Source organism: Brienomyrus brachyistius, chromosome 1, assembly GCF_023856365.1.
Source record: "Brienomyrus brachyistius isolate T26 chromosome 1, BBRACH_0.4, whole genome shotgun sequence".
Classification (NCBI taxonomy): Eukaryota; Metazoa; Chordata; class Actinopteri; order Osteoglossiformes; family Mormyridae; genus Brienomyrus; species Brienomyrus brachyistius.
Window position 1 is genome coordinate 28669554 of NC_064533.1, and position 14928 is coordinate 28684481.

At 37.9% G+C, this 14928-nt stretch overlaps 1 protein-coding gene across 1 annotated transcript in view; it reads left to right on the top strand.

The window, feature by feature from the left end:
• Positions 1 to 8535, top strand: part of pou6f2 (POU class 6 homeobox 2) — a 120771-nt gene extending 112236 nt beyond the window's left edge. Inside the window, exons 9-10 of the mRNA XM_048972405.1 lie at positions 1088 to 1256; positions 6626 to 8535. Coding sequence (XP_048828362.1) covers positions 1088 to 1256; positions 6626 to 7130 — 674 coding nt within the window. The 3' untranslated portion in view covers positions 7131 to 8535. The remainder of the gene's footprint in view (positions 1 to 1087; positions 1257 to 6625) is intronic.
• The last annotated feature ends 6393 nt before the right edge of the window (positions 8536 to 14928 follow it).

A 14928-nucleotide genomic window follows, 5' to 3' on the forward strand; every position in this document is an offset into this window, starting at 1 on the left:
CTACGACTCCGATAGCCTCTCAGGCACAGAATAAAAGGAAAATATCATACCGTGACAGGACAGTTCCCAGCGCTGCAGACAAGAGATGCAAGCCGGTAATGAATGGTGGCTTGACGCCGATTGACTATTGATTTTACTTTACACACCCATGGGGAATCTCTGCATTAATAATACAGCCCCATGCATAATTTACACAATAAACTTTCTTGTGAGTTACTCTGGACACTTAGCACTGATATATTTCTAATGCAAAACTGCTCTTAATTTGCGATACCACTGTAACGTCAGAATTGATAGTTATGCTCGGAGCGGAGGGGGGCACAGACAGATTCTTGCAGCTTGTCTGGAGAATAGAATTGGATGTGGAAGCCCGGAAATCAGTAGATGACATATGAAATAATTCAGAATTGCTTCTTGTGGGCTCAGTCAAGGAGAATGGGCGAGATGTAAGCATTCTCCTGAACAGACAGAACTCTCCTTGATGTGACTGGGGACCCTTTTCATTCTGTCCATTGCTGTATATAGAATTTAAAGATGGCAGAGACCGATTGATTCCCATTATTCAGGTATATGAAGTACATTATAAATATATTTTGCGTGAAAATTATGGAAATAATTTAGATGAATTTGAATCACATTTTTTACATATCACTGAAGTCATTTGTTGAATGTGTTGTGTCTTGGCCGTCTTAAATTCGAAACAGCACCACAATGTGCTTTAGATCACAGATCTGGTGAAAATCAGGATACTTCACCAAATCCGCCATAACTCGACAGTAACGTACGGCAGAATTACCACATTGGTACATACTCTCTTTAGGAAAAACAGAGGTTCATGGGCTTTTAAAAACCTGTAAAATGGATTGTATACATCATCCTGGTGCCTTAATTCAGCTTGATACCAAAGTCTTACTCTTAAATTAACTTAATTATTTAGACATATACTGTTGATACTTAATACATGATACATTATGTAATGTAATGCATAGTGCTGTATGTAACTGGTTAAACGTCACTGCTAACAATGTAATACTGTTCTTATGCTGGATGGTTCAGCACTGATTTTGTGGTCTGTGTTCTTCCTCAGACCCGCAGACAGCCCCCAGCGAGGTGGATGGGGTCAATCTGGAGGAGATCCGTGAATTTGCCAAAGCGTTCAAGATCCGCCGGCTGTCCCTGGGCCTGACGCAAACTCAGGTGGGCCAGGCGCTTAGCGCCACTGAGGGTCCAGCCTACAGCCAGTCTGCCATCTGCAGGTAAGGAAGAGTCATTGCAAGCCATCCACTTTTCTTCTTTTAAGCTTGCATTATAAACATATACAGATATACAAACTGTATAGGTATAAAAAAAACCTTGACAGTCTGATGTATAAAAAGATATAAATATATATTTAAAAATATAAACATTTGCAACAATTATATAAAATTAGAGAGAATATAGAAATTAAGCATATTTTAATAAAGATTCAAATAAGATACAGTATATATTCATTGAGCAATATATTTAATGACATATAAATACACATTTATATCATACAGATGTAAACTATTTATACTTTATTAAATTTCTATTTAAATCATTATATGTAGTTTTGAAATTATTAAAACATTTTATGTTAATATAGATAACAAATGCCGTGTTCTAAGTGCTTAATTTTATTTTGTTAGTTAATTTAATTGCAAAGCCGAGTGGCACAGTGGCATTGTGGGTATCACTTTTGCCTCACACCTCCAGAGTTGGGGGTCTGACATGAACTCCTATGTGTGCAGCCGGATTGCTCTCCCTCTGTCATGTGGGTTTCCTCCTGCCATCCAAAGACATTCCGTTCGGTGAATTGGCATCGTTAAATTGCCCAAAGTGCTCACCCTGAGATGGACTGCCTTCCGAAAACACGGTGTTCCGCTACCTTGTGGCGGAGGCTGTCTGGGCTCCAGGGCCCCCGTGAACCTGCACTGGATGAGCGGTTGGAAGATGGATAGATAGATGGATGTCACAGTATATGAGCATATCTTTCGCAGAACAAAGAGAAATAAAACAGCGTGCATGAATACTGCTGTATGTGTAAACTACCATTAACAATTCCATCTATCAGTCTATTATATATTATCAATGTAATTATGAGACTTACACAAACTACACAGGCTACATTAAAGCCTTGAAATTCCTTTAATATCAGCCTTCTGCTGTTCGCATCCTTCTCTTATATTCTAATTTCCCATACAGTACACTGACGTCTTTCACTCTCATTTTCCAGCATTCCACAGCTCTTGATTTTACAAGACTTGATCAACTGAGTATTTGTGCCGAAGTACTGTCAGGAACTTTTAAAATTGTCTTTAAATCAGTTTGAACTGGCATATAAAAATTGAGTCTGAAAGGATTCTTCTTGGTGAAACAAGTCCTGTTCATGCAATCATGATATAATTCCTGAAATATTAATTAAATAAAGTGGGTAATTAAAATATTTACAACATATCTATATATTTTTCTTTATAAAATTATTAAATTGTTTAGCCGAATGCAGTGTATAAATGCTAAGCCAGATTTTACAGTCTTTAGTCTAATCTATTCCTCAGGACAAATGGTATGAGTTCAGGTTGTCATGAATTTTCATATCATCCATTTATATTTAAAGATTTATTAGATAATACGAAACAAAATGTCAGTGGCCACTTTATTAGGTACAGCTAGCTAGTACCTGGTAAAGCCCACTTTATGAGGTACAGCTAGCTAGTACCAGGTGGGACCCCTTTATTAGGTACAGTTAACTAGTGCCAAGTAGGACCAACTTTATGAAGTACAGTTAGTTAGTACAGGGTAGGATCCATTTTATTACCGTAGGTACAGTTAGCTAGCACATTTTCACCTCCAGAGCGATTTCCATGATTAACAGCTTGTATGTTCAGAAATACTATTCTGCACATAACTGTTGCACTGATGTATCATTTTTATTCTGGTTCAAGTTCTAATGCTCAATGAAACAGCAAGTAACAGATGCAGATCAGACCCTACTGTAGTTATAATACAATTCATCCATTCATGTGCTAGCTGTTTATCAACGAGAGATTTTATAACACAAACCAGCACTCGAGGATGTGTTTGAGTGCTCAAGCTGCTAATTTTGTGGATTTAACAAAGCATTTTCTAACAAACAGCCGTGCACCTCTTAAAAAACACTGCATGTCTGTGTAATGTGCTTATTTAATCACGTTTGTTACAATTAGATTGTAAAGCCTCTTCAGGTTAAAGATGACAGGCTACTCTGCGCTAGCGGAGTTTAAATGGCTAAGTAGTGTTAGCTAAACTCCGCCGATGCGGCTCACACTTAGCGAATCTTATGCATGAGCTGCCAAGAGCCCTTCTAAAAGCATAAAGGGGTTTAAGGGGGGAGGGATGGAATTCTCCTGGGCAGCGACTTGCGGCACCTCCCTGCCGCTGACGAGTCAGGAATGCACCTCTTGTTTCATTTAAGTAGATCTGGTTCTTGCTGAACCATGAAATGTCCTGTCTTCCCCGGCGCTCCTTATATTTGTTAATGTATTCCCAGCGGAACGGTGGCGTACTCCTCCCGCCGTTTAAGGGACGGCAGCTATAAATAACTCTGTTGCATGGAGCCACCAGCTAGACCACCAGAAACACGCACCGACAGTCGTAAAAGACAATGGACAGCGATGCAGGCTTTGCTCCAGCCCTGCCCCATGTTTCAGTTTAATAAGCAGCCTCCCTCGTAAAAGTGGCTTCCGTGTTTCAGAGAGGCCCTCTTCTCAGCTCTTGAGGGCCTCCTTAGCTGCCTGTGTGGTTACATCCATGGGTGTCCTACCAGGACTGATTGTGCAGGCCTGGCACTGGTGCTCCACAGAATAAAAGAATTCCTCCCTGTTACATATGACCACATTCTGACACGTGACCATCCCCTTATTACAGCCAATTCTGACATCTTACATTATACTTTACTATACAACAGTTATTTCCAACCAACAAATCTGATTGGATAGAAGGCGTTCTGTGAGTATGGTTATCGGAGTATAACCGCACTCGGACATTTCACATCAGCTACTGTATATCACTCCGCTATACTGGTGTATCTAAAAACCAGTACATATGTATGAGGGGCCGTTAGGGACTTTTTTATTCAGAATTACCATGCATATACATATGTGAAACCAAAATCCTTCACATACTGTAGTATACTGAAAATTGCACACACTTACAAGTGAAGGCATTTACATACACGACTGAAAGACTCTCATATAATCGACTGAAACACTCTCAGATAAACTGAAAATGTATTCATTCACATACATAACTGAAAAGCTCTCACGAAAACCAGTGAAACCTTCCACACATACTGCCAAAACGCTTTCACACACACTAGCAGAAGGTGCTTACATACACAACCGAAAATGTCATCTTTGCTAGTGTGTGTAAATGCTATTCAATAGTGCGTGTAAAAGTTTTAACTAGTGTTTGTGAGAGCTTTTCAGTTGTTTGTGTGAAAGCGTTTCAGTAGTATGTGTGGAAGGTTTCACTAGTGTTTGTGAATGAATACATTTTCAGTTGTTTATATGAGAGTGTTTCAGTCGATTATATGAGTCTTTCAGTAGTGTATGTAAGTGCTCTTCATATAAGTGTGTGTAATTTTCAGTGAACTATGTGAAGGATTTTGGTTTCATATATGTTTATGCATGGTTTCACATATGTATATGGATGGTAATTCTGAATAAAGTCCCTAACGGCCCCTCTTACGTACTGTCTGTATCCACTTTTATTTCCTGTTTAAGTGACTTTATTCCTTATTCTCTCTCGTTGTTTTACCGCTGTCCTTTAGCAGTAAAAGAGTCTGCTAATAACTGAACTTTGCTGTCCACCTTATGATCTCTTCGCCACTCGAGCGCCACAATATTTTATGTATTAGACCTACGGCATGGTTTAAATTTACAATTCAAAGTCATTCCGCTAATAAGCTGGATAGTTGCTTCACCGCTGGCACCGGCGATATTAAACGAAACTATATCAGTTAGAGACAGAATTTTCCTGGCTGGCGGAAGGTTTTGACGCGATAGCCCGTCCCACTTTCGCTGATGGTACATTTCTTTTGGTGGAGACCCGTAAATGTTTAAATAAACAAACAAAATATGCTGTATCTTATTACTATGACCTTATAAATGCTACTCGATTAACTGTTGTATAAAAGCAATAACATACTCCAACTCGTGCGATTGTACTCCAATATATCGTGGCAATCACAGCCGTGATATATTGGAGTACAACACCACTCCTCGTATGTTATTCCTTTAAATAACCTGACCCTGTGGTGTTTCTCCACACGTTAAAAGTTCGATTTAATCGTCGCCACACCATGCATCATAATAACATTTTTTTGTACTTTTTAAACTTATGTACCAGCTACATGAAAAATGCATAAGGAATATAATGATCCATCAGTGCAATCTCCTCTGATGTCTGTTGATTTCCCTCTCAGTAAATGTTTTGCATGTATGTCATTAATTTTGAGGAAATTTGCCATTTATAGATAGATAGATAGATAGATAGATAGATAGATAGATAGATAGATAGATAGATAGATAGATAGATAGATAGATTTAATGTTTATTGTTACATCCACTGTTATCGATAGATCTTTATTTTCCTGTTAATTTTGAGTTTGGAATTGATAATGTCTGACACATTCTTGTTTAGCTAACTGTATTGGAAATAATGCTGCAATGTTTATTGTTGATGGAAAATTGCATAACCTTATAGTGGACAGAGACAGAAATTTGTGTGTCTTTATTAGTCCGTTTGAAGTATGCTGAGCATTAAAAGAAACTCAAATTTTACTTTGAACAAATTTGCCAAACAGTTATTCATAGCTAGAATATGTATGGCCATTGTGCTAGCTTTAAATGTGTTATTTCAAACATCTGCTCAATCAGGCAGAAAATATCGATCAAAGTCTGTCAAAGGACATTTTAACTTGCTCTCTACTAGGCTGAAAGATTTTAAAAGATAATTCCTGTCCTGTTACTGCCTGCTTTACTTCTCTAAACCACACGGTTTCTTAGCTGAAAAGCATTGTCCCTCTTTTCTGTTAGTGCCACCTCCTTATTCCCACATTTTATGGAACCGGCAAAATCTGTCTTGATGTTTTCCCAGAACGTTTCAAAAGTTTTTCAGATGTTCAGATCAACAGAGCATATTCTAAATGTGTATTTTTCTAAGCAAATAGAGGATGAGAAAGATTCTTTTAATGCTCCATGCATATATGCCAATCTACAGAGGGCTTTCCTTATTAAATCAGCTGCCTGTGACTTATACAGCTCTTTAAAAAGACCCCTTCTCTCGTCTTAATGAGAAAGGCCATTCCTTTTATGGTGAAGTAACATTTGATGAAAAAAAAATCATACCACTGACATCTGAAACTGGTTTTGATAGCTTAAAAGCAATTGTTACCCAGTACCATCAAACAAAATGGCAGAAGTTTGCAATTTCGCTAAAAATGGCTTGTGACGAGACTTCTGGTTCCACCGGCAGCATCTTAAGGAGTCCCTCAGAGACTGGCAGCATATCCCTTGCCCTGTCAAAGGGCACCTGAGTAAGATTCTTCTCTCTCAATTCTCCCCAGACACACCATCCTGAGAAGCCACTTTTTTCTACCACAGGAAGCCCAGGAGAACACTATAGCTAGCAGTCTGAGAGCCAAACTGAACCCTGGCCTTTTATATCCTGCCAGGTTTGAGAAGTTGGACATCACCCCAAAAAGCGCGCAGAAGATTAAGCCTGTTCTGGAGCGCTGGATGGCCGAGGCTGAGGCCCGCCATCGTTCCGGCATGCAGAACCTGACTGAGTTTATCGGCAGCGAGCCGTCCAAGAAGCGCAAGAGGAGGACCTCTTTTACGCCGCAGGCTCTCGAGATCCTCAATAGCCACTTTGAGAAGAACACACACCCGTCTGGACAGGAAATGACTGAGATTGCAGAGAAGCTGAACTATGACCGGGAAGTGGTCCGCGTCTGGTTTTGCAACAAGAGGCAGGCATTGAAAAACACAATAAAGCGCTTGAAACAACCAGAACTGGGACCGGCCGCCCCTATGGACACGCTGGCCGACTCGGTGGAAGATCACTCCTAGAGAAAGCTAACGTCAAAAGTGCGCTACACAGTAACGACTTCAGCTAGGTGAGGACTGACTGCAAAATTCCCCAGAGTCATCACTGGACGATCTCCCGATTTGTATTTTTCCTTTTGACAAATGGAATGACAAAGACGACGATACATACAAATATTTTGTCAGTGTAATGGCTGCCGCCAGGTATTTATGAAAACCAAAACAAAACAAAAAACAAATCCAGAAAATCGAACATCGTCTCTGTGGGAGAGTTAACAAAATGTTAGAAAATAAGGTTGTGTCAAAGTTGGCAGACGTCAGGCAGAGACCACTGAGTCAACCTTCTCCGATGCCGATGTATTGGATTCATGTTGAAAAATCACACCAAAAGACATAAATAAAAACTACTACCAAAGTCTGTTATACCAGAATCCTGATTACTTTCATTTTATGAGTAAATGTATCCTAAATTTTTACCTTTGTACTGATGTGAAGAAAAAAACATTTATGAGGTAGTGACATTTTGTATTATATCTCCTTCTTTGGTTAATGAGCTTGTCTTTAATTGTAAATAACCACAATCCTTTGTTCCTCAGTTATATATAAGTAACAACTCATCTTGAAAATGTTGTGCTGTCTTGACAATGGTCACGATAATGTCCCATTTATTATGCTTTTTGTTCACTGGAGTTAAAATTCTCAGTTTCTGTGTGACTTTGTAAAAAAAAAAACTGTACAGGTATTTATTCATTTTTACAAGATTGTATATTTATGGGATGATGTAAATAGGCATAATTAGTCAAGGAAATTTTACAGAGGCAGAAACAAAGAAGATTCGTTGGCAGCTTGTCCTAGCGAGGGGCCATCCAGGACCATTACAATGGCTGTATCCGAAGCAATGCTTAAATGTTGCCAAAGCCTGATAGCCAAAGAATCTACTTTTAGGCCCGAGAAAATGTACAGATCTGATATGTGTCAAAATGCCCAAGGATTTACGTATATCAGATTCCCTTTGATGTTTTTATTTTATCGAGTTTGTTCAGCTGCTCTGAGATCCAGGTCTGTTGTCTATGTGTTCGCTCACTGAACGAGAGAGCTTGGCACGTAGCTGTATGCGTATATGTGTTAATGAGAGAAAAGTAGATAGTTTTCATCCTGTGTAATTTCATTTGTTCTGTGTTTCGATGAAAGTAGAAAAATGTTTGAAAAAATAACCTTCTCATTTTTAATGTCATTGTGTGTTTTTTTATGTATTTATGTGTTTATTTAATTTCCAGATTGGCATCTTTTGCCATTTCAGGCCCTGGTGAGTTGCAGTGCATCAAGACAGGGAGCCAGTTTCTCGAGTTTCTCATAAGCGGAAGGCTGATGTTAGATTAGGAAAAGCATTATAGTAAAAGGGAAACAATAGGCTAGGATTTAATGTTTTCCCCTTGAGCTGATTCCTTTATTATCCTTTAGATAGAGAACGATCCGTGGAACTTCTTCAATCCTTGGAAATTCTTCAACTCAGCTCTCAGCTTCTGATTGTGTCTGACACATTACTTTTGAGTGCCAGTAATGTGATGTTAAAAAGAAATCTTGAATTTCTCATAATTCACATGGAGAATTTAGTGTCTTAGTGTCACAGTTTCAACGCTGTCATATACAATAAGGCATCCATTTTGACAGGCAAACTCTAGTCAATCACATTCGCTATATCAAAAACACATATAATGGCATTATTGGAGAAAGATGTCTAATACATTCTTACACTAAGTGCTTGACATACAGACCATTTTACTGCATATAGACCATTTTACCTTCTAATTTTATGAAATGCCCATAAAAATAATGGCGGTACAGTGACAGTTATGCCAACACAGATTAAACATGGAGTCTTCAGACAACATACAACGAAATACATGCCATATTTGAACATTTTAAGGATTAAAGAATTGATGTTACACTAGCTGCTAAGCAAAAATGACAATGATATTTTCTTAAAGTATCATTTTTAAGCGTGTTTTTGCCGTTTAAAAAGAATGGACAACACGTTTAAAATGGCGAAGTACTAATATGATTGTTAGCTATTTAACATTAGCTATATTGTCCCCTACGTATTAGGTAGCTAAATGAAATAGATGCTACAGCAGCACTCGTCGTGAAGGGTACCTTGGGGAGGAAATCACCTTGACAATGCTTGTTTAGAACTAGAACATTTTACAACATCAGTGTAATGAGACACATGAACTGCCACAATTGTATGGAGTTTCCTTTATATTTATTTTATTTTTTATTTTTTCCTCGGCACGTGAAAACCAAATGAGCATTTTTACGTTAGAGTACATTAGTGAACTTTTAGGATATGTATAAAAATATTTTACTGAGGTTATGTCTGAATAAAGCGGAACAGCCTTAATTCGCTGCGGAATATACCCGTCATCTTCCTGCACTCCTATGTCGTGGTCTGATGAAATGTGCATTTCAGCTTTTTCTGCGCTTCTTTCACAAATTTTCAGTTCAAATGAGCCCATTTTGTTTTTTTAAAAAAAAATCTCCCTCACCTTATAGTCAAAGACATTGGAGAGCCTGTGTTGCTACAGAGGATTGTTAATGAAGCTGTAACCAAAAAAGAAAAGGAAAAAGGAAAAAAAAGAGTATTGCCTTTGTTCGTTTTATCAATGCTGGACCAAAGCTCAGCGTATTGTAGGTATATGCACATTGTACAGAAACACAGCTTAACGTCGCTGACAATCTTGCAATATTAAACTATTATTTAAGGGAAACTGATGGGTTGGCAAATGGATCATGATTTTTACCTCAGCACTGTACTTGTACCCAGTGAATAATGCCATAAAAACACTGTTTAGATGTTAGTCCAAAAAATAATTATTTGAGTTCTACATGTGTTGGTAAGTAATGTTGATCTGTCACCTTGGAGGCTTGATTTGACATTAAGAATATATACCCAAACCATGGTTTTACACTGTTGCATTGTCTGACAGGGTGACTTGTGATTATACTCTTCTATTATTATTATTAATTATTATTATTATTATCGATTTTATTTTTTCACATAATGTGAATAATCCTCTTAAATTTTAGTATTTAATAAGTGTCCCAATTTGTTTGGGACAAAAAAGTCTTTGTGACCTGTATCAGTTGAAAAAAACCTTTTTAAAATAAACACATTGAAATATACATCAGCATACAAACAGAAAAAAAAACTGTTATAGAAATGAGTTCATCTTGTTATTTCTGAAGACCTTTAAACCAAAGCTAAAAACCTGCACAGGTTGCTGTTAAATTTTATAGACTGAAAACTGTACTTACTCTCTAGAGCAATATCTGTATGGTCCGTAAAGCTGTTCTTTGTGTATTTATAAACAGCTTCAATTCTGTCACCATTGTTTGTACCATAAATAATAAACGATTGTTTGACATCAAATGTTGGATGAATAGAATTATTGCTTTATGCTGTCATATATTGGTAGAACTTTAGGGATGGTGACCCTGACCAGGATGGATGGATGGATGGATGGATGGGTAGGTGGATGGATGGATGGATGGATGGATTCTCAACAAGACATAATATAGTAACTGGAAATTGCATGAATGTTGTAAAAATTTCTTATTTCGATGCAATCAATACAAATGATTAATTATGTAGCTTTTCTTCAGATTTTAATGTTTGTTGGTTATGAAATTGAAATGGTTTTATCATGTAGTTCAGGGTAACTAGAGCTTGTATTTTTCCATAGACATGTGATCATCTAGTTGTCAAGGTTCACATCTCCTCCATGTGCTCCCACAGAATACACACAGGCCAAAGAGGGACCATTACCAGGTTCCTCTGCATTTATCTGGAAAATACGTGCAATGACAACACAGAACACATACACAACATGCCTATGTTTCAAAATTTTTGAGATATATTTTTTTCTTTTTTTAAAAATCAACAGTAAAATGATTAATGCATTTAATCTCTTTATTTTTTGCATTGTTCCCTTTCTGCTCATTGCTCTTTTTTTGCATTTACGTTTTAGTATAACTGGAATAAAAGTGTAATGATATGCGGCACTAATTCTATCATGCTGGGATTCAGAAAATTAAATTAAAAAAAAAAATCATTGCAGCCACATTATAGGTTAATGGGGAGATCGCATCTTGATATGCAGTATAAATCTGAGATCTGTGGCATCCAATCAAACATGCAGTTACCCTTTATGCATTATTTAAATGCTTTGCACGGCAGATAAAATGTTTAAACAAAGAAAGAATGGATATATTCAGTCTTAAGCGTGGTAAGTGGGGATTTCCAAAAAAAGAAACATTGATTTGCTTTAAGACTCTGACTTCATGTCATGGGTACATAGAGTATCATCTGTGTTGTTACTGATAAGCTTCGGATTGTGATAAGCAGGCGATTTTTTTACATTACATTGAGTATTCCATGTCAACAATGCTTGGAAAAAAAGAACCAAACACAAAAGTACTGTTGGTGGTTTTCAAGCACGGTGATTGCATACTAAAAGAATGTCTTACACGAGCGTCGCACCATATTTCGTGACTTTTGAGAGCAGCACACAGCACGTAACATAACGTCAGTAGTACATTATTGGATTAATTCTGTTGCCTGATAAACTTTTGTTGCCTGTTCTGGATTGTCCATGAACTGCTGACAGCAACCTGTAATTGGCAGAGCAAAGATAGGTGAAATGCCCCGTTTAACTCAGTAAAACATGCTGAAGCAATGCCACAGAGGTCAGGCCAAAACCAACACGAAAGCCTCTTAGTGATAACACAGACACAATCTGTTCCAACAGCGAATGGTAAATGCTTATGAACACTGGACTTTATGTAAAGCATTTATATCCTGCAGGGAGAGACTGATAGAGAGAAGACAACCTAAGTTAATTTCATGGCAAGGAGCAGCCAAACACCTGCATTCAATAGCAAGACATGTGGTGTTTCTCATTAGCCAACTGAGACCTTCCTGCTATGCCGCAACCTGCAAGTCTAAGAAACAGAAAAAAATCAGGTTTCACCTAACAATATATTTTCTTCAGCACTTTACATTGAATAACAATACATATTAGTACTATGTGGTATGAAATGTACATATATTTCTTTACTGTTAAAAGAATTAGAATGTGTATGAATTTATATGTGCTATTGCTATTTTTTGAATCTGAATCCTCAAAGCCTCTGACACAGCCTGTCACCTGATCCCCTGAGTTCACGGATTGCCGTCCTCCTAGCACTGACCAGCCTGCCTGTCAAATTCCCTGCAGACCATTCCTTTGTGCCGAAGGATGCGGACACATGTGAGAAATGGCTTCTTATTGGGGCTGACATGTGGTCCCCTGACATGCCACAAGCACTCACAAGCCCCATCTGTCTGCGACACCTATACCGGCGTCCCTCCCACACGTCGACATTTCCCCTGCACCCCCCGTCTCTGTCATCGTACTGTCCGTGCCTGAGCGCTCACGTTGACGAACAAACCGCTATAAGCCGCTGCCTCGATCCAAAGGAAACTCGCCTATAATTACAGCCAGAACAGCATAGGCATCAATTCAAAGCATTCATGGGCCTAGGTATCGGAGAAATATTACTGTCGTTGTTTTACGTACAGTTATGCTGTGCGTAACTAGTAGCTATTTTCTAACATTTCTTTATGTTGTGAAATAGTCACATTTTTGCAATAATACAAACATTCTTCATTCAGTTTTTATTATTTTATACACTCCTGTCAAGGTACGTCTTCCACACTGATTTCAAAGTGAGTTGGTTGAATATTCAGTCAGCATGTATTTGAAAAAACAATGATTTTACAATCCATTCTTCATCTGAATTCTGGTGGATGGAAATAGCTACTTTTCATACTTATCCGCTCATGTCAAGTTCCCATAAATAACAACATTTTTTTTCCTGCTTGTCACCAAACAATTATTTCACAGTTATTTCAACATGATTCGCATTGCCTATGGTGCGTTGATTTTCAGTAGGTTAAAAAATGCTTAACAAAGCTTGATTTCAGTATAATAACAATGACAGTGAGTGAAGGAGAACATGAGACCACAGAGGATTTTTTTTCCCTAATAAATAATTCTTCAATAGGCCACTCTGAAATCAAACTGATGGCGATTTACAATCGCTTCAACAGAAACAATGTCTCAGGGTTACGTAGAGTAACACCAATGTTTCGCTCCATTATTTTACCGTACAGCATCAGCAGGACAAGGCAAAAACAGTATGCAGACTTTTGGTGTTTGATTCTAAACTGACTTTATGGTGACTTTCTAGCAGCATTCGGTGGTTTGTGGACATAGATAAATACCGTAATAATAAATAATAAAATACAAAATATGAATTATTAACAGTTAAATTCAAACCGTTTGAATTTTTTCTGATAGATGTAGGTATAAAATGTTGCATCTTTTTTTAATAAAGGTAAAAATGATTTTTTATATATATTTGGAATATGCATAAAACTGCACTTTATATATTCCAAAGTTCAAACCAGTATGCATCAAACTATTTAAATATAAATATTACTACAGATAGAATACCAAATAAAGCCACTTTACACACACACTGTATGCATGTAGCCAGTATTAGGCCATATAGGTTAAACTCTGAGTGTCTTTCTCAGGAATTGGATCCCAGGATTTCCATAAGATGAAGACAGTTTATGGAGCTAACTAATGCTTAAATTTATCAGTTATTTAAGAAAGTATATGTATTACTGATCCCATTTAGTCTTCCAACTTTGCCTCCTGGCCCTTTGTGTCCTAAAGTCCTTTTAATGTCACTAAAGACGTCACTGTCCAATTAAATCAAAATATCTCTTCCTATGGACATAGTTTTGCTGAGACTATCAGCGCTGCAACCTCTATCATACATGTTACACTTAACATATGAAGACCACTGAAACATGTTTGTAAAGGTATCTGCAATGAAATGCTTTAATACATTCAGAGATGGCTTTTGAAAATCAATATTTCTTCTTAAAAGTTTCAATTTGCAGGAAAAGGACTATTGCATGTCTCAGGCGAAATATTAATTTGTATTCCCAGATAAAGCTATGTAACGATGCAATTTTAATTCATTACATAATGTGCGTTAGTAAATAATGCATTGTTACAAGCACACTAGCTTACTCAACCAGTGCCTTCAATTACCGCACATGAAGAGGGGCTGACATGAAGTTGTCTCAGATATAAGCCCATGACAGTTTCCATCCTACCGTAGTGCTTATCCAGGATGGCCCCCAGTTTTGGAAAGGACCCACCCAAGATTGGATGCCGGTCTGTCATGTAACTTGCATATACACCACAGAACAGTGTTTCTCAACGCGGTCCTCAGGGACCCCTAACGGTCCATGTTTCCCAGCTTGCTGCCAGATAATCCACATTTTTCCTCCCTCCCTGCAAAAACGTGGACTGCCTGGGAGTCCTCAACGACTGTTTTGAGAAACACTGCCACAGGACACCAAACAGCGTCTTTCTTGACTGTAGGAGAAACCCAGGTTACTCAGCGGAAGCCCACGCAAGCGTAAGAAGAACCTGCAAACTCCACAGATACACATTGCATCTGTGGATATTTTGGTAAGACATTTTCCTAACAGTTTTCGAGTAGCTCTGCAATAGGAATGATGAAAATTCTAGAAACGTCAAGTATGACTGACGTCAACTTTGATATTACAGTGTATTTTCTATACACGTTTTTTTACACAGGGAATAGTTCGGTGAAAACCTTGAAACTGCTCGAAAATGGCAGATCACGTGCCAAGTCTGTGTACAGTGCTATTGGCTGGCATACTGACAAAAAAGAA